Source organism: Vulpes vulpes, chromosome 15, assembly GCF_048418805.1.
Source record: "Vulpes vulpes isolate BD-2025 chromosome 15, VulVul3, whole genome shotgun sequence".
Lineage (NCBI taxonomy): Eukaryota > Metazoa > Chordata > Mammalia > Carnivora > Canidae > Vulpes > Vulpes vulpes.
The window spans coordinates 85,385,196-85,411,655 of NC_132794.1; the positions used below are offsets into that span (position 1 = coordinate 85,385,196).

The 26,460-nt window shown below is 40.2% G+C and overlaps 1 protein-coding gene and 1 pseudogene across 3 annotated transcripts in view; one reads left to right on the forward strand and one right to left on the reverse strand.

Moving 5' to 3' along the window:
- Positions 1 to 13,576, forward strand: part of LGI1 (leucine rich glioma inactivated 1) — a 40,252-nt gene extending 26,676 nt beyond the window's left edge. For 2 of the 3 annotated variants that reach the window (XM_025990853.2, XM_025990862.2), the window contains 4 exons: positions 6,105 to 6,176; positions 8,787 to 8,956; positions 9,234 to 9,398; positions 12,378 to 13,576. In XM_025990853.2, the coding sequence (XP_025846638.1) occupies positions 6,105 to 6,176; positions 8,787 to 8,956; positions 9,234 to 9,398; positions 12,378 to 13,213 (1,243 nt within the window). In that variant the 3' untranslated portion in view covers positions 13,214 to 13,576. The remainder of the gene's footprint in view (positions 1 to 6,104; positions 6,177 to 8,786; positions 8,957 to 9,233; positions 9,399 to 12,377) is intronic. The other variant, XM_025990869.2, reaches the window with a different exon arrangement.
- Positions 13,577 to 23,841: 10,265 nt separating this feature from the next.
- On the reverse strand, positions 23,842 to 25,421 carry LOC112931148 (stress-induced-phosphoprotein 1 pseudogene; annotated as a pseudogene).
- Between the last annotated feature and the right edge of the window lie 1,039 nt (positions 25,422 to 26,460).

Here is a 26,460-nt window from a genome sequence, read left to right on the forward strand (position 1 = left end):
AAATAAATATCCCCCATGAGATGAAATCTGTATTAATGATTGAAAGAAAATATGACAAAAATCTTAAGGGTGATTACCTCTGCCAGATGATTATTTTATCCTTTAAAAAAAATAACTTTTACACTTACCAAATTTTCTTGAAGAAATAATATTACATATATATGTATGCATGTATATATATATAAGAAAAAATATATATGCCAGTGACATATATATCACATAAAAATATATGTATATGTTTTATGTATATCATAAAAGATGAAACACTTAAAAATACCAAGGCATGGAGTCTTGTCTATTCAGAGAGGCAAAGAAAATAGGTGATTTCACCCTCCTGAGCTGAGCATTCAAAAGTTCTTAGGTATTAAATATCACTGGTTTTGACAACAACAAACAAATTAGTTTTGTGGCCTTGATTATATGACATAAGGTTTAAATATTCACCTACAGGGATCCCTGGGTGGCGCAGCGGTTCGGCGCGTGCCTTTGGCCCAGGGCGCGATCCTGGAGACCGGGATCGAATCCCACATCGGGCTCCCGGTGCATGGAGCCTGCTTCTCCCTTTGCCTGTGTCTCTGCCTCTCTCTCTCTGTGACTATCATAAATAAATAATAAAAAATTTAAAAAAAACTTAAAAAAAATATTCACCTACAGATGCAGAAGTTTTATCTGGAATCCACTTCAAAAGCATGTGTATAAAAAAAATTTGTTGTGTGTGTTAATTTTCACAACAAATGGGGATGCCTGGGTGGCTCAGCAGTTGAGCATCTGCCTTTGGCTCAGGGTGTGATCCCGGAGTCCCAGGATCCAGTCCCACTCCGAGCTCCCTGCCTGGAGCCTGCTTCTCCCTCTGCCTGTGTCTCTGCCCCCCCTCTCATTCTCTCTTTCATGAATAAATAAATAAAATCTTTAAAAAAATTTTTTTCACAATAAATGAAATTGGTATTCTTTACTCCATTTTGCAGATGGAGAGGCGGAAACCAAGAGGTTAAATCAAGTAGGTGAAAGGCATACTCCTGAAAATGAGGACACTCAAACTGAAGCCCTGTCTGCTTGAGAGGGCTTCACTCAGTGATGCCAGGGATGAGAATGACAGCCAGTTTTACAAAAGACACAGAACATATTTCAACTAGAGCCTCTATTAGGGAAAAGGGAATAATAATATGAAGCTGTTACTCTGTGAAGCTGGGGGGATGATGGAGGGAAAGGAGAAACTGAGAAAGTTTAATGCATTCGATTTTTCCATTTTGTTCTCCAGTAGCAAGACTCAATGCAGGGATGGAATCTGAAGAATCAAATGATCCTAACATCAAGCCTAAAAACTCTACCTCTAACCCATGAAATGCTAACTCAATCTCTCTAGCTGTTTAAATAACCTAATAGGCACCAGATCTTCACCCTTTTCACCTAAGGACCAAATGCTGAGCAGGCTTCAGGGAGCATTGGGAAGTTGCTACTTTTTCTTCCTGGCCACCCTGGTGCAGAGTCCTCAGGAGACCCTATCCCACCCCACCCCCCACAGAGAATTCCCCTTTGGCCCCCAGATGCCTGAGATGGTTTTTGAAGCTCCAGGTGCTCCTCAAAGCTGAGTTTCAGCTGGTACAAAAAATCAGAGGGATGGCTCCCAATCTAGACTAACTGCAGTCCTAAAATTCTCCAGAGGATAAGGGCCTGAAACCCTGTGGGAATCTTGTGAGAAAAATGGGAGCTCCATCCTGAAACCCATCTCATGAAAGAGTTGATATCATCTGACCATTCAGGCACCCACATACTGACCCTGACATTTATTCACACTCCAGGTCAGTAACTTTGGGGCTTTATGAATGAAATAAAATAGCTGTTTTAGAATCACTAAATCCTCACTGGACAGAACCATTCCATACACACATACTAAGCAATGGGGTGTTTTTATTTTTTTTTTATTTTTTTTTAAGATTTTATTTATTTATTCATGAGAGACAGAGAGATAGAGAGAGAGAGAGAGAGAGAGGCAGAGGGAGAAGCAGGCTCCATGCAGAGAGCCTGACGTGGGACTCCATCCGGGATCTCCAGGATCAGGCCCTGGGCTGAAGGCAGGCGCTAAACCGCTTAGTCACCAGGGCTGCCCAAAGGGGTGTTTTTAAAACCTCAACTTTATTCTTTGTTTCTTCTGAATTTAGAATAACAATACGTGCTTGATGATAAAAAAAAATCTCACAATCTAGACGTCTATATAGCAAAAGTAAAAGATTCCAAATGTAAAAGATTATGTCTCCTTCTAGACCTTTCTTTATGCATTGTTAGATATGTGTCCTCCCTCCCCAAGTGGAATTACTCTCTACTTACTATTCTCCAATTTCCTTTTTTTCCCCTTAAGCATCATTTTGTGTTAAATCATTGAGCTCTACCTCATGTTTTAAAATTTCCTGCAAAAAAATAAAATAAAATAAAATAAAATAAAATAAAATAAAATATCCTGCAATATATTCCATGCTAAGTATAAACCATCACTTATTTACACAATCTCTTATTAATGGACATGTAGGTTGTTTCCAATTCTTTTCTATTAGACATAATGCTAGAATAAATATCTTTCCCCAATTGTGCTCAAAATAATTCAACTCCTCTTCACTTGGTAAATTGGTAAATACTCTTAATTGGCCAGCTAATTAATGTGTGGAGGCTTTTCGTATCTCTCTTCTTAACTTTGCATATTCTGCTGGTCTCCTATATGCCCTATGCATCCTTCACCATTTACCCATCAGTCCGCACTGGAAAGCTACTCTATATTAGGGCTGTTGCATTTGTTTTGCAGAATAATTCCTGGGATTTCTCAGAATTGCTTTCCTAGGACATTCTCTGCTCCAGTCCCTTCTGCCTCCTTTCTTTTTATGCAAATGTAAACCCAGTCACTGAGGCCTCCCAAAGACTTTAGGTAAACTATCTAAATCCTTCTTGGGGGAAGCGTGAGTGGATCAGTGGTTGAGCACTTGCCTTTGGTCCAGGGTGTGATCCTGGAGTACCAGGATCAAGTCCCATGTCAGTCTCCTTGCATGGAGCCTGCTTCTCCTGCCTATGTCTCTGTCGTGCTCTCTCTCTCTCTCTCATGTTTCTCATAAATAAATAAAAATCTTTAAAAAAAATAAATCCTTCTTGGACCTCAGGCATCCATCCAGAAGCCTTCGTGTCCTTTCTGGGTCTTACTTCCTCTTGTTTCTGCCTCTTTTATGTGGCCAGGCAGACTTCTTATGCCTACTCCTCAGCAAACCTAGGGATGAAGCTCCGTCCTATCTTTTTCAGAAACAATCCATTGTGAGTCAGTATTTCACTGAATTTTGGCAGTGGAACAGGAAGAGAGTCACATTAAGTGCAATAAATCCATCCATCATTTCTGTCTCTGGCACCTCTCCTGCCTCCCTCACCCACTGATCCCCAGAGTGAGAGCTTGCCTGTGACAAGAAGTCCTCAAAAGGCATAAAGCCTCATTTTACAGCCCAAGAATGCCAGCCTGCCCTCATCAGCCCCATCCCCCAAGGCTGTTGAATTAAAAGACCTCCATCTTGTCATGGAAAAATGATCTCTCTCTACCCCAGAAGCATTGTAGCCCTAAGTCTATGTCTTAACAGCTGCTTCTGTAGTTGGCCTTTGTTAGGTTTTTTAGTAACTAAATGGAAATGAGACCGCCAAGGCAAGCGAGGGTCCAAGAACAAATTTTATTGCAGGCACCCTCGGGCGAGGTTCCACGACTCACGGAGGGAAAGAGTGAGTCAAAGACAAGGTGGCAGGGGGTTTACATAAAGAGTAGCGCCAAGACAAGGTGGCAGGGGGTTTACATAACGTTGTAAGGCAGAACGGTTTCCTATTGGTTGGCTCATGTGCAAAGGAAGGATTGCAATCCAACCCGTCAGAGTGACCCTCACTATGCAAAGGAAGGATTGCAATTCGGTCAGTCAAAGGTGACTTCCTCCTCTGGGGTTTGAAGGGCATTGGGTCTGGTTGGGGAAGTCCAAAGGAGAGGTCTAAGGGTCTGCCTCAAGCTGTCAGCAGGTCATTGGTCCATTGACGTCCCAGGTGGAGGTGGTGACAGGAAACTCAGCCATTTTGGGGTATCCACCATCTTGAGGAGTTTCTCTTCCTGCCTGGCCCCAACAGCCTTCACCTTGGGTATGTGAGGCCTAGAGCTTCTAACCTTTGGGCAGCAAGTGGAACTCCCAGATTTGCTCATTGTTTAAAAGAACTGCTTTGGGCAGCAACGCAAACATGGTGCCTCTCCCTGGGCAACCCTGATGGCAGTAGTAATTCAGGACTTAACTGTTTCTTCACTTCACGCCCACTGTCCTATGACCCAGCCTCCTCTAAATTTGCACCCTGCAACCAGTTGCATTTTGTTTCATCCACTTAGAAGTTCACACGAGAACTGTAAGACACACAACTTGGGAGTGACTCAGGACTAGTCCAAGACTCCAGAAAGTCTCTTCATTCAACTAGGCAGAAAGGTGAATTATAGAGACATTCTTTTGAAAAGTCTTCTTTAGCAACATTTTATTAATCCTAATACCACTACAGTCATAGTGGTTCTTTCATATGGCCAATTTTCTAAATGTTGTTTATTTGGCAAGCTCTTCTCCTGCTTTTCCTCTCACCCTCTTCCCTGCTGCTCTTTGTTAAAAAGTAGACCAGATGCCAGGTACCATCAGGAGTTATCTCATTTACTTTCTCTATCTTGTGACACGAGGTATTATTACCTTCCCCTAAAATCGAAAAAGCTAAGTCCTAAAGAAGATTCATAGTTAAAGTCACACTGCCAGGAAATAGTGGAGTCAGGCAGGATTCAAACCAAGCTCTGAATAGCTCCAAAACTGCCCTTCTTTACATAATGAACCATCATTGAGACTGGAACATTCAGATTCAGTTCCCATTCTTATGTTCCAAGGTCCATTGAAAAGAGTTTTCCAACCTACTCACAATTTCTAAAACTCAGGAAAACAACATAATTAACTTAAAAATAGGTTTTAAAAGTCTTGAATGTTTGCACTTGAGAAATCTCATATTAATTAGAGCAGGTAAAAGACAGAAGAGTTTTAAGAGTCTTTTAAATGGAATTTGAGAGAATTTTCAAGGACTTTGAAGGCCAACAACATAAGCTCTTTGCTTCAGTTTAGTTTTTAATTTTTTTTGTGGAAGGAAAACTTTCATAAGAAAAGTATATAACAGGTATATACACACACAAGTCTGGTTAAGAGAAAATTATCAGCACCTACATCCCTTCTTATCATGCAGGGGCCACTCCTTGTTATGTCTACACTTCTGCAATATGGACACATTTCTCTTTTCTTGATACCATCACTCCTTACTCATTAGCTTTGATTAGAAAAATTATAGTGATTCATGAAAGAACACATAGAAGGAGAAAGAGAAAACAATTCCTGTGACAATAAGACAACTGGAAGAAAAGGAAAGGAGATGATTAAAAAGGATGGATGGATGGATGGATGGATGGACAGATGGATGGATATTTGTGAGAAAGTTGTTTTCTGAGGTCAGATGAATGGAACTAAAAAAAAAATATAAAAAAGGAGTATACACTTTGGAAAGAAGTAACGATGTGTGTTAGGTAGATCCCCAAACTCTAGAGCTATTGGCACTGTCAGTTGGGGTTTGGCCATGGTCTGAAGCAAATGAGAAGAGAGGGAGGAGCAGGGGCAGCCTGAGTGTGAAGGGAAATGGGCACTGTCACCCATTTAGTTAGTCATCATTTGGGACACATCCCCTAGACTGAATGTCTAAGAGTATGAATCTCATATTCCATTCTACATAGAAAGATCAATGCCCAATGTCATTCATTTTGTTGCTGGTGATTTGGGGGTTGTCAGTTTCTTTTTTGCCATGATATATAAAGTGCCATAAAGACTGAGTGAGCATTAAAGCAAAGAAACCAAGAATTGAAAATATGATAGTGGGAATGTTAGTAGTATTTTAGAAGAAGAAATAAAAAAGGTACTGCAAGTAATTTAGTGAAGTCAGGAAAGAATAAAAGGAATTCATAATTAAGTTTTATCATAAAATGCATTTTATTTAGTTTATCATTATAGTTTACATCAGTCTTTTTTTTTTTCTTTTTCCAGGAGCCTTGCAAACAACAATCTCCAGACACTCCCAAAAGATATTTTCAAAGGCCTGGATTCTTTAACAAATGTGTAAGAGGAACTAAGAAATCATTGATTAATTAATTTGTAGTAGTTAACAAAGAAGCCTAGTATTGATGTTTAGAATTTGTAATTGGCTTTAAATTTTAATTAGGGCCTTACAATTTAAATTTTAAATTGGCTTAAATTTTAAATTTACTTGAACTAATGTTTGAGTCTTCTATGGTATTTCCCACTGGAAATTCTGAACATAAAGTGCCCAGGCATTCCTTGGGGCAAAGTGTGTGTCCTATGGGAGGAGGTGCTGATAAGCGACTTTGAGGGGGTGGGAAGAGGAGGCCCAGAGTAGAATTTCAAGATGCCTTTTTTCTCATGAGGTCCAGGAAATGGGGCTACAAAAGGAAAAACATAAAGGAGTCTGGGAAACTGACCGAGTGTAGAAGAAAGGTTACACCCATGGGTTGGTCAGTCAACAGAGAAATGGAGCAGGAAGTGGGGGAAGGGAGGCAAGTTTGCCTTTTCTCTCCTTAGACTGAACAACAACTCTAGGCTTAATCCCCAGGAATTTGGCTTAAGCCCCAGGAAAAGGAATGAACTTAATTATTTTTGACCCTTTTTCAAACAAAAGAGCTTTCAAACTTTGACTTTTAAGCCTCAGAGTGAAAGATCTTTGTAAGGAATTTGTATATTTTGTTGTAAGCAAAACAAGTAATATATGCCTAACTCTCTCAAAAGCAATTTAGCTTCATTAAGTTCCTTCCAGACAGTAGAAGGGTATTTAAATGGTCATAAGGTAGATACAAGGACAAATGAAAGGATATATGAAAAAAAAAGGTTTCTTATCAATTAAGGTATTTTGCTACAGAATATATACTCAAAACAACTTTTCTCCAATCTGAGATCTGAGTCAAGTATTTTCTCCTAAACCTAGTATTTAACTTCAAATCAGTAAGCTAATGAAAAACTTTCTTTGTTCCTTCTGGTATTTCCCCAGCCCCGCCTCAATGCCTAGTGCCCCAATTCCTGAATGATGATTTATTTCCAAGAGAGTGCCAGAAGCAAGACACATCCAAGAGGGTCTCGGACAGACCACAGTTATCCGTTCTGGTTTACAATCACCCAGAGAAGTTCACACTCATTATTTAGGGTCAGAATATTCTTGGGAGATGAAGTCAGTCTTGGGAATGTCTTGGAAGTTAGATGATACGCCATGGCAGACTTGAGGATGCAGCTTATTTGGGCGTCATCCTCTGGCCCATCCTTGAAAGAAAAAAAAAGCAAAAAAACCCAACAACAACAACAACAAAAACACACTTGAAATTGACTCAGTCTCTATGGAAATCCCATAATGGGTTTGGCCTCTTGGGCCTACTCTGATATACCCAAATTAAGATAATTCTTAATTCTAAGAAGTACAAGGATCCTTGCCAACTTGTCTTTTAGCAAATTTCTTGGTTTTCTTGAATGTATCCCAAAAGAAACTTTTTTAAATGCTTCAACATTTAAAAATTATTCACGTGCTGTGTGAAGATGAGGCAGTATCTATCGTAGGAATTCTGCGTGACTGAGAAGGGTCTAGGAAGGAGCTGGAATTTCTGAACAGAAGCAATGCAAATAAACAGAAAGCTTGGTGAGTTGGGATCATATGTGGAAACTGAAATTATCCATGCTGTATAGTTTATCACAGACATGAGCTGCTGTACATCTGAGTTAACTCTGCTGTGTCAAAGCCATTTCCTATTAAAATTGAATTTGTAGACCATGGAATAGCATCAGGATGAATTACATCTGTGAGGAAGAACAAAAACAAATAGCTCCCTTGATTTAATTGAATATGATACAATAAGGACTATATTCTACCCTTTAGACCTGCACTGGCCAACATGGTAGCCACACATGTGGTTACCAAGCAGCGTTCCAGGTGCATCTAAGGAGCAAAGCTTTAGATTTCACTTAATTCTTAAAAAAAAAAAAAAAAAATTTCACTTAATTCTGAAAAAATTAAGTAAAAAACTAAATTTAAATTGAAAAACAGATTCTCAGTTCAATTATTGAAAGAATTATGTTTGGAACAACTTGGATGTGTGAAATTATTTTTTCCAACTATAAATTTTATGAAATCTAAATATAGATTACATACTTCTGATGAAAACTTAGCATCCAAATTGAGATATTTTTTAAAACTGTAAAATATCTCATTAATAATGTTTGTATTGGCTACACATCTAAATGATAATATTTTGTGTGAAATATTAAATAAATTATATTATTTTAAAATTAATAAAATAAGTTATTTTAAATAAAATACATCTTTAAAAATAGTTTCACCTACTTCTTGTTACTTCTTGTTTTTTCAGAAATACAGAAAAATTTAAATTACATATATAGTTCACACTGTAGTTCTACGGACAGCACAGCTCTAGACAGAGCTACCTTTGATCCAAGAGGGAATAAGTTATGAAGTTCTATTGACTGGGTGGCATTCAAGGATGAACTGTGGGAACTCTCTAAAATGAATTGTCAGTCAAGTTCAAGGTAGATTATGGGGCATGATGTAAAACTGGGTAAAGGCATTCTCCATGTGTTAATTGCTGAAGTAGAAGTCATACCTGTTTAGGTAGAATAATCCTACAGCAAAAGCAACTGAAGTTTGTCTTTCAGGGACCTGAGAGGAAATTCATTTAATTGTGATTGTAAACTGAAGTGGCTGGTAGAATGGCTGGGCCACACCAATGCAACTGTTGAAGACATCTACTGTGAAGGCCCCCCAGAATACAAAAAACGCAAAATCAATAGTCTCTCTCCCAAGGATTTTGATTGCATTATTACAGGTAATTATTCCAAATCATTCCACCTCATAAAGCTAAAAATAGGGCTACATTTTTGTGTGTGCAGGAATTGATATTTTTTATATCTTTAAAAGCCAACCAACCAATTTTACTTTTTAAAATTTGATAAAGCATTAAAACTTCGTGTGTTTAAAAGCAAAGTAAAATGATCATTTTACTATTACTCTTAAATAAATGTATCTCTTAAGAACATTTGAGATCTAGCCAAGGAGTGACGCATTAGCACATGGTTATTCATCATCATTTCCTATTTTTGCAGAATTTGCAAAGTCTCAAGACCTGCCTTATCAATCACTGTCCATAGATACTTTTTCTTATATGAATGATGAGTATGTAGTCATTGCTCAGCCTTTTACTGGAAAGTGCATTTTCCTTGAATGGGACCACGTAGAAAAGACCTTCCGAAATTATGACAACATTACAGGTATGAAAAGCCTAATCATATTTTGAATAGAAAGTCAAGCAAGTTGGACCAAGGGCAACAGAGAAAGACAACTAATATAGGGGATGCGTGGGCAGGCTTAGAGTCCTTTAATTCCCAACTGTATCATTTACTAAGTGACTGAGGACTCTCCTAAACCTCAATTTCCTGACTTGTAAATGAGAATAATAGTACCTAACTCACAGGATTGTTGTAAGATGATGTAATCATAAGATAATGTGATCACAGATTCAAGAAACTTAGCATAGAATTTAGCAAAGTAAATATGCAATAAAAGATGGATTATTTTTCTTCAAAAGAAAAGTATTGGACTAGGAATCATGAGTTTTAATCCAGGTTCTGCCACAAACTAGCTGGGTGAGCTACTCACCCTCACTGAGCCTTCCTTTTTTCTTAACAATAAAATAAAGATGTTATTTTAGATCAATGACTCTGCAAGCTCTGTTGCACAAATGTGACTCCTAAAAAATGTTAATGTACACCTTGTGACAAAAATGGTTTTTGGTTCAATAAATCTGTGAGCCATATCGCCCTCTTAGAGATTCATAATAATACACATATGAGGCTCTGAGAAGTCTAGCAGTGAGGAAGCCTCTTTCCAGTGTTTTGTGCATTTAATTTGAGCTTGGGAACCACTTTTTTTCCATAAAAACTTTTACTTAGGTGACCTCTTAAATTTTGTTCTCATTTCCACAAGTTTATAGTTTTTAAACAAGTTAGAATATGGAGCTTCCTCTGAAATGCTTCCATCAGCTTTAGCTTCTAATACCTTTAAATCTGCTCTTAAGGGGGACCTGGATGGTATAGTTGGTTAAGCATCTGCCTTCAGTTCAGGTCATGATCCCAGGGTCCTGGGATCAATCAAGCCCCGCTTTGGGTTCCCTGCTCAGAAGAGAGTCTGCTTCTCCCTCTCCCTCTTCCTGCTTATGCTCTCTCTCACTCTTTCTCTCTCTCTCTCTCAAATAAATAAATAAAATCCTTTTTAAAATTTAAAAAAAGAAATCTGCTCCTAAGAACGTTCAAACCTCCCTGTATAAGAGTACCCTTTTGGGGTGGGAAGGGTCATAATTAGATTGTGTTGGTGGCCTTCAGCCCCATTACTTACAGGATCAAGACAGGTCTGGAGGTTGCTTGAGACTGAGGTGCCCAGATGAAGAGATTTTCTCCAAACTGAAGTCCTCCCAGAAGCTTCCTTCTTTCTCAAGGAGGAAGATCATGCTTCCCTTTCTCCCAAACCCCTCAGTTTTCCAATGAACTGCAACAGCTTTGTGCAGTTTAAATTAAGTTCTTACCTGTGTATAGTCTATCAATTATTCTAGATGATTCTTCAGATGAACACTTGAAAGAGAAATGAATCACATATATACAGACTTTCAGAGGACATTATCTCATCAAAGATAACAAATATATTCCAAATGATGCATCCACTATGACCTCCCTTACTCCAGAAAGATATTGCTAATCATTCATGGTGTTCTTACTTACAGAGTGCAGACAGAGCTACAGAATCCTTCTCAACACAGTTTTCCAATCAATCAGTTGATCAGTATTGATACATAGTTGAGATCTAGTGGCCATCCGTAATCTAGTCCAAACCCTTATTGTACAGAGTGAAAACTGAATTACAGAGAAGTTAAGTGATTTTCCCAAAATCACACAATCACTGGAATTCTGAAAAGTGTTACAAATAGAATAGTTTCACCTTAGTAGAAAGAGTTGATGCAGATCTTACTGCTTTGGAGCTTTCAAAATTAGAAAAGGCTTGAGGCCCAGATTTTCCCTGCTCTGTTTAGATTTCCTAGAGCCAAGCTCCCTCTAGTTGATCAGAATTTACTGATATATGTCAAACTCTTACCGAAAGGATACTGAGCAAGGATACTGATCCATATTGTTTTCTGCAATATCCCAAAATAACTTTCAGGAGTTTTACCTGTGACTGTAACCCTCTTTTCATTTTTCTCAAGGATTCCTCTTCCTTGTCTTCTCTCTTGCCACCAGTGACCTAAAGCATCAGAAAAATGACAAGTGGCATCTCTTTTCTTCCTTAGGGGAAAATCAGGTTATTTTTAGAGCAAGAAGCCATTCACACTAGGAACAAACTAATTACAGGTAGAACCATGGGCTACCCAGATCACTGCTCAAGACTTTGTAAGTTGGGGGACTCCTGGGTGGCTCAGTAGTTAAGCGTTTGCCTTTGGCTCAAGTCGTGATCCCAGGGTCCACATCGGGCTCCCTGCGTGGAGCCTGCTTCTCCCTCTGCCTGTGTCTCTGCCTCTCTCTGTGTGTGTCTTTCATGAATAATTAAATAAAATATTAAAAAAAAAAAAAACAACAACTTTGTTTCAAGGTTTCTAGAAATTTGTGGGATTCTAGTCCAAGTTGGAAGCCCTGGAATAGCTCACCTCCCCAAAGGTTGGGTTAAAAGCATAGAGACTCTGGTAGACCTGGATTTGATTCACAACTTTGCCTTCTCCTAGCAGCACTGAAACTCTCTGAGCTTCAGTCTGCTCACTTACAAAAGGGAGGATAATGATATTTATGTCTTAAGATTATTGGGAATTTTTAATGCGATGATTTGGCAAAGCACATAGTGCTCAAGAAACGCAACTTTCATTATAATTATGGTAATTAACTCATGATGTGTCAGGGAAAGCAATGCTTTCTTCCTGCAAGAAGTGAGAGGAGAAAACTCAGGCTGTAGCTGTGTGTCCTGAACGTCTAGTGCAGGTTGGATGTGACTTGACAACTCAGTTTTCGGTAACAAGGTCTCATGAGGCACAAAGGCACAGAACTTCATAATCCTGCTGCCATTGGGCCTTGGAGATTGGCCTTGCCTATTCAACCAAGGAAATGTCTTATTCCAGGCTGATCTTGGTGGAAGTTGTATGGCCTCAGCCTGCACATTTACATGCTGCAAAAGAGGATGGCCATCCAACTAATCTCTCATTTGTCTTTTCCCAGGCACGTCCACTGTAGTGTGCAAGCCTATAGTCATTGAAACTCAGCTCTATGTTATTGTGGCCCAGCTGTTTGGCGGCTCTCACATCTATAAGCGAGACAGTTTTGCAAATAAATTTATAAAAATCCAGGATATTGAAATTCTCAAAATCCGAAAACCCAATGACATTGAAACATTCAAGATTGAAAACAACTGGTACTTTGTTGTTGCTGACAGTTCAAAAGCTGGTTTTACTACCATTTATAAATGGAATGGAAATGGATTCTACTCCCATCAATCCTTACATGCGTGGTACAGGGACACTGATGTGGAATATCTAGAAATAGCCAGAACACCTCAGACACTCAGAACGCCTCATTTAATCCTGTCTAGTAGTTCCCAGCGTCCTGTAATTTATCAGTGGAACAAAGCAACACAATTATTCACTAACCAAACTGACATCCCTAACATGGAGGATGTATATGCTGTTAAGCACTTCTCCGTGAAAGGTGACGTGTACATTTGCTTGACAAGATTCATTGGTGATTCCAAAGTAATGAAATGGGGAGGTTCCTCATTTCAGGATATTCAGAGGATGCCATCACGAGGATCCATGGTGTTCCAGCCTCTTCAGATAAATAACTACCAATATGCAATTCTTGGAAGTGATTATTCCTTTACTCAAGTGTATAACTGGGATGCAGAGAAAGCCAAATTTGTGAAATTTCAGGAATTAAATGTTCAGGCGCCGAGATCATTCACGCATGTGTCCATTAATAAGCGTAATTTTCTTTTTGCTTCCAGTTTTAAGGGAAATACACAGATTTACAAACATGTCATAGTTGACTTAAGCGCATGACACACCAAATTCTGTGGCTGCCATCAGAAACTTTCTACAGTACATGATCCGGATGAACTCAATGCATGATGACTCTTCTTATCACACTTGCAAATGAATGCCTTTCAAACATTGAGACTACTAGAACCAAGCACTACCAGTATCTCCATCCCTAACTGTCCAGTCCAGTGGTGTGGGAAGTGACCTTTTATAAGACAAAATTGAATCGTGTGACTGTTCTTTGCAGTGAAGATGTGTAAATAAGTGTTTAATGGTATCTGTTACTCCAAAAAGAAATATTAATATGTACTTTTCCATTTATTTATTCATGTGTTCAGAAACAACTGCCAAATAAAATGTTTACATTTTCTTTCATATCCCAAAGGTAATTATTTATGGTTGTTTTATTCTTGGTGATGGTATGTTGAGGAAATAGTATTATACAACAGGGTTATGTTTAGATCAAGAGCTCATGGTATGAATAAGGAGTGAAAATGAAACACTAATATTCATTACCCAAGATTTATGAACAGGTTTTTTTTTTTTTTTTTGGCTGATTTGGAACATTTAAGGGTGTTTCCAAAGGTCATAGCTTTTAAGAACATTTTGTGGTGAAATAGTGACAAATTTAAAGCAGGATAGAGAAATTTGCTTATTACAAATTGGAAGGGAAGACTAATGGAAATAAAGACTAGTAAGGCCAGCATCATTTTCCTATCTGATAGCTCTAGCTAAAAAAAAATATTCAAAAAACTTATTAAAGAAGTGAAAGTCAAGATTTTGAATTTTAAAAACCGTATTTAGGGACTTTCTAAGTGTCTGAACCTAGAATCATCTAAGAGCTGATTGAGATTGTAACCTTATACTACTTGCCTCAAATTCACCCTATATGGAGGCCTCCTAATCTGATTAAGGATGCTTCACTTCTAGACATCAGTTCGGATGTTATTGACATGTTGCAGAGTACCCAGGAGGCTCATATTTGATTTCTAAACTCCTGCTCCTGGATCACATGGATTGTTAGCACCTAGCACAATGCCTATGATAGGGTAGGCTCTCAAAACTGCTTTTGAAGATGCATGTGTGTCCTCCTGATACAATATAATAATAAACTTCTAAGTCCCTCTGATCTAATCAGTCCTATTTATTGAGTACCTGTTCAGAATGGGGTATTGTTTTTGTGGTGTTGTGGAGAAGAATTGAGGAGGAATAGGACATGGCCCTTACCCTCTGGGGCCTTAGATTAATTGGAGGGTTAGGACACAGAAACCTACAGAGTAAGCTGTAAGTGCCAACCATCATCTGAACATTCTGATTATAAAAATCCTGGGAGTATCAAAGATGAGTTCCTGGAGGAAGTGGTCCTTGTTTGAACTTAAAGGGGACATATGGCTTCAAAAGGGGATCACGGCGGAGAAGATACTCATGGCATGAATTGGTTCTGTGTGAATCAGAGCTTCCTCCAGCTTTTTATTCCCCACAATCCTTTGCCGAATGAATGGGTAGGGGGAGGAAGGCAGACATCAACCCCACTGCCAGCATATACTGGGCAAAGTTGAAGCACCAAAGGTACACACAATGGTTACACATTTTCCAAGAAGCAATACCTCAGGAAGTTATACATAGGAAACAAATTCCTTTACCATGTGAGGAAGATATTAACTGACACTAGAGTTATGGGTGATAAGAAGTCTTACCTATTCCTGATCTTGCGCCCAGGGAGAACTGGCCTTTGGATTTCTTTATTTTTTTTCAGTTCCCTTTTTCTATAAGTGGCATATATGCTGTTGAAGAACACCTGCTTTGTACAGACTGGATTTAAATCCAGTCTTGCCATGTCCTGGCTTTGTCTACAGGCAAGTTACTGAAGTCCTCTGAATCTCAGTTTCTTTATCTGTAAAGGGACAATAATGCCTACTCCAAGTACAGGGGAAAGATTAAATGAGATAATATGCATTTGGTGGATTGAATTTTCCAAATATGGCCACAATATTTTCTAACCTACATGTTCTATGAGAACTTTGCCCCTCACCTCAAGAGGTAGTGTCTAATTCCATTATTCTTAAATCTGGGCAGGCTTGTAATCAATAGAATGTGTAGAATGTGGTGGAAATGATGCAGTTTGACTTTTGAGCCTAGATCATAAAAACAACAAAGCTTCTATCTTGTGAACTGGGCCAATTGCTTTTGGAACTCAGAGCTGCCACCTACAAGATCCCACTAGGCTGAAGCCACCATTCCGAGGAAGTCCAGGCTTTGGTCGACAGCCCCAGCTGAGGTCCCATTTAACATTACATGAAGCACTGGTCATATGAGTGAAGATGCCTCTGGGTGATTCCAGCTCCTTGATGTCAAATCTTCCCAACCGAGGCCCTGGACATTATGAAGCAGAGACAAGCCATTCCCAAAGCATCTGGTCCAAATTCCTGACCCACAGAATTTATGAGCATAATAAAATGGTCAATTTAAGCATCTAAGTTTTGTGGTGATTTGTTACATTGCAGCAGTGATCAGAATAGCACACAAAGTACTTAACAGAGACCTGACACAAATTAGCACTTACTAAGTGTGCTGGCTCCACACTCAGAATATTGCATGCTTCTGGGTCAAGCTCTACATTATTACCTTAATGTAATTCATGGTCATTTCCTTTTGAAAGGATATCTCTTGTTTTCAATATGTTGCCAGTGTTCTAACTCTGTGCCAGCCCATCTGCCGAGTTCAGAGATGCAGAGATGAAAGGCCTAGGGGATCCCTGGGTGGCTCAGCGGTTTATTGCCTGCCTTTGGCCCAGGGTGCGGTCCTGGGGTCCGGGGATCGAGTCCCGCATCAGGCTCCCGGCATGGAGCCTGCTTCTCCCTCCTCCTGTGTCTCTGCCTCTCTCTCTCTCTCTCTCTCTCTCTCTCTCATAAATAAATAAATAAATCTTTAAAAAAAGAAAAGAAAAAAGAAAGAAAGAAAGGCCTAGATTCTTTGTTTTCACAGAAGCATGACTATTTAAATTGGCAAACCAACTCTCTAATTTACCTGAAACCTGAGAGCTAGAGATACAAAGCAAAGCGAGCAGAGGGAGGCAGCTACAACCTAAGCCTACAGACACTCAATCCAGATATTTCTTCATCATATGGTACTACCTTTCAACACCTCACCCTCCAATCCAAACATAGGATTGTAGATGGGGAAGAGGTGAGGAGTGAGAAGACTGACAAGAATTTAAGAAAAACTGAGAAGGACAGAAGGTAGGGCCCATGTTCACAGGAATTGGCCAATCCTTCCTGAGAGTTGCCCTCTCTCTCTCTCTGTACCCATCTTCTATCCTATACTATATGACCCTGGCTCCTCTCCAGCCACAGATGATTGAACCTGGAGGAACTCCTGATCCAGGGTTCAGCCCGGAAACTGGACTGGGCTCAGCCTGAACTGATCTAGTTCTCTCTCCTGGATATCTGGAATTAGGACCACAGTGGCTGGGTCAATTGGCTACAGGCATCAGATTTGTAAAGTGACTATCTTAAATCTGGTTCCCTCAAAGCAAAGGGATTTACTGAGGGAGTGCTCTCCTGCTATACTTATAAGGGAATAAGACCAGGGCAGGTGAAGGTTCTACACAGAGACGTCCTTTCAGGAGAAGTTAGCTTCAGACTGACTCCAATCCAGAAATCCAGAGTGTGAATCGTACCACACAGTGTGTCCTGCCTTGAGGCAAGGAGAATGGATGTTTATACCTCCCATCTGATAGTCTCTGACCAAAGAGTATGGGGACATGAAAGAGATGACCTCTCGGACATCTCCAGCAATGAAGGTTCCCGTTGGCTAAGGACAATCCTCCGGATAAGTATGCAAATCTAGGCTGTTATGAACTGACACCCATGGCAGCTGCAGGATGGGTACTTCAACCCAATAAAGAGCCTCTGGGCGGGAAACAAGGGCATATGCTACAGGCACAATGACAGAGATGCTGAAGACACCATTTTGGAGCAGCTGTAAGAGCAGAGGAAGCTGGTCTGAAAGGTAAGAAGAGAATGATGTAGAAGGTCAGAGAGAAGCGAAGGTGAGAAGCTATAGTCTGAGGGGGAGGAGGAGGAAGAGCAAAGAGAGAGAAAAAAGGAGAGAGAGAAAAGGGAGGAAAAGGAAGAGGGAGGGAGGTCTGGTGACCCTGGTAAATTCGCCTGAGAACCAGACTCTGTGAAGCTAGCATACACACATTTATTAGGTGGTACCCTTGGGATGCCACCTGGAAAGGATGAGAAGAAAGGAGAATTTGGCAGAGAGCAGCTGAGTCATGATGCAGTTCCAATAAAAGCAGCCCTGTAGGGAACTGAGATTCTCCTTCTCAGGTATCCCAAGTTGGAGCAAGGAGACCCACCAGATCTTTTCACCTCCATGGTGATTAGTCACTGGATGTAGGCTAGAAGAAAGCATGGCCCCAAGTGAGGCTGTGTTTTAACCACAGCAATCCCCAGAGGCTAGCAGAGGTAACAGAGGCTGTTTCTGAGTCCTCCCAGCAGCTAGGAAAGTAAGTCTTTTATTCCTGAAGGAGGATCTGGGCAATGCAACACAGCAGGCACCGCAGGGGGAAAGAGGGAGAGAGAGAAGAGTGGAAGAGATTCCTAGTGACTGTCCATTTCCCACTCATCCCTCATTATGTGCAATGGCATTGCCTGCCCCTGAATTCCTTGTACTTCTGGAGCCTTCTACTAACAACCCTGCCCCACCATCACCACACATACACATTTGGCTTTGTTCTATGTTAGTTTGAATGGATTTCTGTACTTGCCACACAATTATCTTTACCTAAGTCAGAATGTATAGGCATAGTTACCTCAGTGTGGATACGATGCTGAGTACTGGATATTTCCATCTCCTTTTCCTCTGCTATTCAAACTGTTTGATTTCTATTGATCTTATCTTCAAGTTCACAGACTCTCTTCTCTGTCATCTCTTAGCTCATTTCTTTAAAAAGTAATATTACTTTGACTAGATCAGAGCTGCTCACTTTTAAAAATTGTTCCAATGTTTAAAAAAATTAAACTGTGGAAATTAAAAAAAAAAAACTCCAATGTATTTTTGGCCAATGTCTTTCCATTGTGTTGTAGACCAATATTTTTGGAAATTAAAATAAAACTGAATTACCAGAAAATTAATCACACACTTTATTATTGTGGCAATGACAGATTGCCGTAAAAGCTCCTCAACATTTCCTCTCAAGTTTTGTACTCATTTCATCCCAAACTGATTCCAGACTCCATCTGGCCTGATATTGGTCCTGGGATCACATCTGTAGGTACACTGACTAGTCAATGAGGGCTCCACTCCCTCAACGCAGTTCTTACATGTTGATCTTAGTGTGGGATGTAGATGCATTTTAACATGATTGAATGGATGTCCATTGCATAGAACATCTAGGACCACCACCAGCCTACGAAGACCTACAAGTGGCCCTATAAAGTCCTAAAGGTTGAGTTCAAAATCTAGCCAGCTTCTCCTTCCACTCCAGCATCCTCTGTTTTACCCACACTTCCTTTACACTCACAATTTGCCAATCCCTGTTCATCTGAGCATATACTTGCTTCTGTGCCCAGGCTACCCTACCACCAATAATGCCCTTTCCCAACTCTTCTACCTTTGAACATCTTAGTCCTCACCTAACCACCTAGATATGGTTTCTCCTTTCTCCAGCTTTCTCAACCCATGGTTTTTACCATAAGCAAGGTTCATAGTTCATTCTGCCTTGTATTATGGTTGGTTGTTGTTCTATCCATCTCTCCTACCAGGTTACACATCTCTGCAGGTCAGGACTGTGTCTTAGGGGTCTGTGATTTTTATATCCCATCCCCCCCTTTATCCCCTGGAATAGTCTTATGTTGTAGAAAAAAAGCTGGTGGAAATGAAATAGCTTTAAGCCCACCAGCTTTAGCCTTCTTGTTTGCATATCTCAGAAGCAGCTTCCTCCCCTACAGCAAACTTCTAGCCCCATAAAGAATCCTGGTCATGGATTACCCCAAAAGAATAGACCTGCACAAGCCTACCTGCTTCCCCGGGATAACTGGGGTATTCTAGAAGATAAAAAGACATAATTTATTTTCTAAGTAAATCTCCATTCAAGCATAAGAAGCAAATCTACCTAACAACTGATCCACAAAAATGAAGGATGGGAACTAATTTAATTAATCCATGGAGGCCCAAGAACAAGAAGCTTGATACTAACACTTTCAGAAAGTCTATGCCCTTTGAAAGTTTTATCCCCGAGAAGGATCCACATCCATGGTCAGCACTACTCAGAGATGTCCCGAAAGAAGCATCTTCCCTAGCTGAAGCTTTTAACAATAATTCTCTGCAAAACTGTGTCCCAGAAATCAGTCCTCCCAACAGTGCCAGATCCCAGGACAACTGTTCTTTGTCCTTTATTCCCTTAACCTTGTCTACCCACACATATTTAACAATTCTAAAATAAATAAATAAATAAATAAATACCACAAAACTTTAGAAATGTTAATATTTTAATTTAATATTATAATTTATATTTTAACATTTTAATTTCATTATAATAATAAGTGGCATTTATTAAGCACCTACTATGAGCCAGGCACTATACTATGTGCTTTATCTGTATTGTTATTCCATCCTCTGTGATTCTGCAATAGGGCATTGTTTTACAAATTAGAAAGCTTAGTCTTAAAACAGCTAAGTAACTTTCCCAGCCACATAGCCAGTTAAGATGCAAAGTCAAGATTCATTTTGGGTAGTATCCATCAGTGACACAGCATGCTATAAAGTTCTTAAAGACAAAATATATTTTAAAAATTCAGAACTCAGGGTGCCTGAGTGGCTCAGTGGGTTAAGCATCTGCCTTCAGTTCAGGTCAGGATCTCAGGGTCCTGGGACTCTTGGGGTGTTTGAGTGGCACAGTTAGTTGAGTGTCCAACCCTTGGTTTTGGCTCAGGTCTGATCTCTGGGTCTTGGGATTCAGCCCTGAGTAGGGCTCTTCACTCAGCACAGAGTGCACTTAAGATTTTCCCTCCCTCTCCCTCTGCTCCTCCTGCTTGTGCTGGTGCTCTCTCTCTCTCTCTCTCTCAAATAAATAAATAAATCTTTTTTTAAATGTCAGGACTCTTGTAAGCTGCCAGATAAACACCCCAGTCAAGACCCCAGAACATTCCAAGTATCCTAGGACTATTGACTAGTACTTACACCAATGGACACAAAAAGCTCAATTTTATCAAAAACATTTCCTGAACATCTATTATAGGCAAAGTACTATGGAAGATGGTACGAAGAAAACAAAAATGAGCGAGAAATTGTCCCTACGCTTAAAGGATTTATGTACCTCTGGGGTTTATTTCTAAAAGGCAGCATGCAAAAACAATAAAAGGGGCAAAAGTAAGTTCTATAGGGATCTAAAGGAAAAGTGAAACATGACCTGTGTTTTCTTGCTTTTTGCCTGTAGATCTAACCTGCTGTTGGCCACAATATTTCTCTCTTTAGAGCAGTGGACATAGTAGTTAACAACATGTGTTTAGATGTAGACAGACCTGGGTTTGCATTTCATTGTGGCTGTTCACAAACTATAAACTTAGAAAAATTAATTAATCATTAATCATTTCTCCACCCAGGATCTGATCCCTAGGGAGACATAGTGGATTAGATTCTTTTTGTTATAAGTTGCTGAAATCCAACTACAATAGTTTAAATATAAAAATACATATAACTTTAGAAATACCTGGACCAGATATTCAGATGCTATTTTCATGAATCTGTTTATCTCTGACTCTATTGTTGACTTCTATCTAATCAGTCTCTCCTTTTGTGGTACAGAAATACCCATCAGCTCCTCCAACAGGACATCTTGCCAATTTAGCTGTGCTTAATAAAAACACAGTGCTCCTTTTCCAGTAGTTCTAGCAAAAGTTTGAAGCTGATGCTCAGTGGCCCAGGGCTCATCCCTGAAGCAATTGTTCTGGCTAAGGAGAGAAGGCTCTGATTGGCCGGGTGTGGGTCACATGCCCACCCCTGGAACCCATGGGTGAGAATCATGTGCAATGAGAGTGAGGTAAGAATATTTCCCTAAAGCAAAATCGTAGTGTTGTTAAAAAGAAAAAAGGATGCTGAACAGGCAAAACAACAACAGTCATCAACCGGAGGTGTGGTCTCTGTGGAGAATCTCGATTCAGAGAGCCAGAGTTACCAGGAAAGGGGCCACACCCTTAAATGTGTCTAGAAGCCCTTCACTAAAAGGTTTCAAAGAGTCCTTCCGGCTCCTATTTTGCAAAACTTGACAAAATATAATCTCCCATCTTTGTCTATTATTCATGACGATTCACTGTTACAATTGCTATATACATTTGTAAATGGTGTTCTCTCAAACATTCTGTTTTAAAATATTTAAACTGATATCCTCTGTTTCAAAATGATGTTTTCCCAAGTGAAATCAAGCTGCCAATTCTGATTTAGTGGCCACCCATTCCCTGGGAGATGAGATCAAGCATTCCTAGCTCACTTTTTTTCTGGATGTGCTTCCACTTCAGATCAATCTTCACCTGGCAAGGGCAGCTGTCTCTTTGCTCCGATCACCTTGAGATTGGCTTCAAGATTAAAATCTTAAAGGCTCCTTACTGGCCCAGGATTTTCCTTACTTAGCTTTCCCACAGGTATCTAGGCATTAGCTGGAAATTATCATAGATCAACCTTAGCAAAGAAGAGAAGAACACAAAACACTGACTTCTATTAATAACGGTTCCCCCAACTGGTTTCCCTCCCAGAACCACCTAGAAAGCAAAAACTATCTAGCTTCCTGGGACCCCACCTTAGAGCCACTGAAACTGAATCTTCAAAGAACAGGACCCAGGAATTTTTTATTTTTAAACATTCCTTAGGTGATTGTGATGTTGTTAGCCAATCACATTGAACTGACCAGCAGCACGTCAGGAACACCAAGCCTGTGGTTACAATACTTGGCCAAAGCTTTCCAATGTGCTAGCTTTAAGGATTACCTAAAGCAAGACATTGAGTTTCTTTTAGCCTTAGTTTTCTTTATAAGATATTGGAACTGGATCAGGTCAACCTACAGGTCCTTAGAGCTCTGAAATATCTGTAACTCTCTATTATAGGAGAAAAACGTAGCTTGGAAGTTTGGAGATCTTGGCTCATACAACCACCTTTATACTTTTGTGACCTTGAGAAGTCACTTGCACTTCCTTGCTCACAATTGCTTTTCTTTAAAAATTAGTTGGCTGGAGTACATGAATTATAACTGTAAGATAGCTGTAAGATAACACTTAAGCCTTAGAATATTCTCTAAAATAATTGTCAAGATGTACAGTATGAACAAGCTGAGGTTGATCATGATTTCCTGTTGACTTGGGTTTGCTGGGTTGAGAATCTGCAAGCAGCATTTGGTATGTTGGTGTTTAATGGATATGACATTTCACTACACCAAATGGGAATGGAATATTTTTAGCACAGAATTCTCTAAGTTTTAGTAAAGAGGGCTTGTTCTGTGAATGGAGTGTGAACAAGCAGAGATACTATTTTGAAAGACCAAATATAATCCCCCTCCCCATCACAGAATAGTCATACATGTACATATTTTCACCACAAAGCTGGAAGAACTTACCCCTTTTTATAGCTCCTAAAAGGCAGCATTCCATCTACTTTAATAACTCTACTGGCTCACACACATGCCTCCTGTCTTCGCATGGCCTGCATACTTATGGTTAATAGGTTAAAATATTGTTAATGATTGAAAGCAATAATAATAGCTACCATTTATTGAGCACTTAATATATGTAGAACGTGCTGAATATTTTATGTGTATTTAGTCATTCAACCCCTGTAACAATGCTATTATTATTAGTTTTTTCTAAAGAAAAAACGGAAGTTCAGAGAGGTAAGGAAGTCTATGTAAGGCATGTAGCTAACAGCTAAACTAGGATTCAAACCAGGTGTCTGCAATCAGGGCCCTAATGACTGACTTACACTGATGTACTTACACTGATCGTTATCAGTCAGGATAAGCTGGATTATTAATACTTGGGTAGCACTCAAATATTACTGGCTTAAAATAATAAAGACTTATTTCTTGTTCATGTTACTGAGAGCACTGTTCCAAGTCATCATAATCTATTCCATCAACACATGAATTGATGGAATAGCCACTATATGGAATAGCCACTATTACTAAATAACAGTATCAGAGGGAAAAAGAGCCATGGCAAAGTATGCATGACTGCTACTACTGCTTTTATTAGAATTCTTTATCTGAGTTTTTAAAAACAATGTGAATATAGTTGGGACCTGAGGTCGGGAAGACTATCCTCCCCTCCCCACACATGCTCATTGCCTCAAATAAAAAATAACCAACTATGGGAGAGCAGGTGACACAGTGACTGGGAATGGAGAAGCAAACATGGAACCCCAGGGCAGCAGAAGAGCCCACGCATGTGCTGGGAGGGCCCAGAGGCAGTGGCAGTACGAGTAAAGTCAGTAAGACTCTGTATCTTCCACATAGGTCTATGTAAACAGAGAGAGAGAAATTGTTTGCTCTCCCTTGCTGTCCTCTCTGCTCCATGCTACTCGCTGCTGCAGTCCCTGCTCTTTCTACATGAGGGTGAAGGAAAGAGGATGATGAGCCAGTCATCACCAAATTGTGATCAGACCCACACATCCATCAGCTTCGGGATCTTCTGTGTTCTTACACGATTCTTCAAGTGCTCACTGAGTGCTTAGGGGTCCTCCTGCATCTGTTCTAGCATAAGCTGTATGACCATGTCACTCATTATCTGCTGCACCCCCAGGCTGTCACATTGGTTCTATTAGGCCATCATATAGCATTGGTAACCATCTGCCGCCACCTTACAATTGGAGTCCAGATCTAATGCCTTCAGGTAGACATCCATGGCTTTAATGCAGTGCTTCATCTCCTCTAGTGCAGCTGCTTGCTGTGTGTAACCCTTGATGAAGGTTGGCGCCAGCTGGATACATTCCTCACAGTCCTCACAGTTTCCGCTGGCGCTGGAGTTTGGTATAGCAGGCAGCTCCATTGCTGTACATGTTGGCATCTCTTGAGTTCTGTTTGATGGCTTCTGTATTAATGCTTCATGGCCTAGGGAGAGTCCCCTTTCTGAAAACATTCATTGCCTTTGTTCTTCTCGTCCAATGCCAGGTCAGGGTTTACATGTAAGTCAGCTGCTCCCTGTCCTTGATGATTTTCTCCACCTGTTGGTATTTCTTGAGCACATCTTGGGTTCTGTGCTCTGCCAAAGACTTGTTATAGAAATGGATGGCATCCTTGTACTTTTCTTCTTTGAAATAGGAGTTGCCAATTCAAGCATAAGCTTTGGAAATAGTCTTCTCAATTTTCTGACCCCACCTCGATGGCCTTACACAGCTCCCAGCATTTACTGCAGTCATCCTCCTCGAAGTACACAGCTGCCTTACTGGTCACGTAGGTCGTGTTGGTAGGATCCAGGTCCTTGGCTCTGTCATAGTGCTTCAAGGCTATATCAAAGTCTTTTGTCTTGTAGGCCTCATTCCCCAGTTCTTTATCTTTCAGTGCCTGCTTCTTATCCTATGGAAGATCTTCTTCCACTGGCTCTGGCTTGGTATCCTTTTTGGGAGGAAGTAGCAGTAGAGCTGTTGCAACTCCCTCTTCCTCATCCATACTGCCCAGATCCACTCCCAGGAGGGCACTGAGAATAGTCACAATCCCTGGATCTTAGTTTTGTATCCAGGTCAGTTGGCTTGCTTCATAGTTGCTCTATCAGCTGCCGGTAGGTAGGATTAGTGAACAGCATCCTTGTTCTGGGATCACTCTCCAACTTCTGGTACAGATTGAGCATGTTGAAATAATCCATGGGTTTCCTCTCTGCACAACCAGGGCCTCCATTTTCTGTAAGCCTTCTTTGATCTAAGGATTATTTGCTGCATGTTTTAAACCCTCTTCATAGGTTCACTTGGCTTCTTCAGATTGGTTTAAGAACTCAAGAGCTGCTGCTTTTAGTGAATAGAACTTGCCCCAGTCAGGCTTTAAGTTAATGGTATTGCAACCATCCTCATAAGCCTTCTGGTTGTCACTTCTCTTGGCATAGGCTGCTGAGCGATTACCATAAAGCAAGTGGTTCTGGGGATCTGACCTAATAGCCTCAGAGGAGCTCTATAACGCATCATCGATGTTGCCTGCACTCAGGGCCTTATTGCCTTTTCTTTTAGCTAGCTCATTTACCTGCTCCATAGCCCAGCTTGGAACTGGATTGAATCAATTCCATCCGCTCTGCACTCCCAACCCTTAAAATCTATTTTCATTTAATACTTGGATAACTTTTTTAAAGGGAAGTTTCTCTCAAAAGATTAAAAGGGCCTCAGTCCTTGGAGATGTCTCTGTTTGATGAAGATTTTACTGTCTTGCCCTCCTTTTTTTTTTATTGGAGTTCAATTTGCCAACATATAGTATATCAGCCAGTGCTCATCCCGTCCTGTCTTGCCCTCCTAATATGAGGCAAATATGCCCTGTAGTTATCAATGACATGAGCCAGATGGTCATATTTACAATATTTACACTGGTGTAGGGGCAAAGTGCTGAGCACTTTTATACACACACATCTGCTAAAAGGCTCTTCCATGACAAAGAAGAAAGGTTACATGGTGGGTATATTCTCCCAGAAATATAGCCCAAGCATAGCACTGCCAGACTGCATTGGTGTGCCAGGAAGGGCCAGAGGGGCTAGCCCAAGATTCTAAGGCGGTCTACAGCATACAATAAAATTTGGCATGTGTTATTTGGTCCCTGATAACCCGGCACATTGGGCTATCTAAACTTAGTGTCCCTTATCTTCAGGATACCCAATTTCACCCCCATTAGCATCTTTCCAAAACTTCTCCCCTTTACTTTCAGTTTAAAGGGTCAACCTGATGCTAAGATTTGAGATATCTGCAACACTCAGCTACTGCTTCAAGGATACTCTAGTAGAGGAAGTATAACAATAGCAATTATTATTATGCTATAGAAAGTGGCTTTCTCTTTAGAGGCTCCCAAATAGAAACTATCATAATATATGGGGGCAAGGTCAAGAGATATCATTTGATAACATATTGAATGAGTCAGGGCATAGTTGATGAGCTCAGATATTTCCTGGACATATTTCAGGGCCCTTCCCAGAAATAACCCATTATCCATTGTGATGGGTGCCAGAATCATTCACCCGGGGATGTTAGATAGATAAACTCTACATGGAAGCTGAAACCTGGCTCCATGCCACCCTCCTTAATAATAA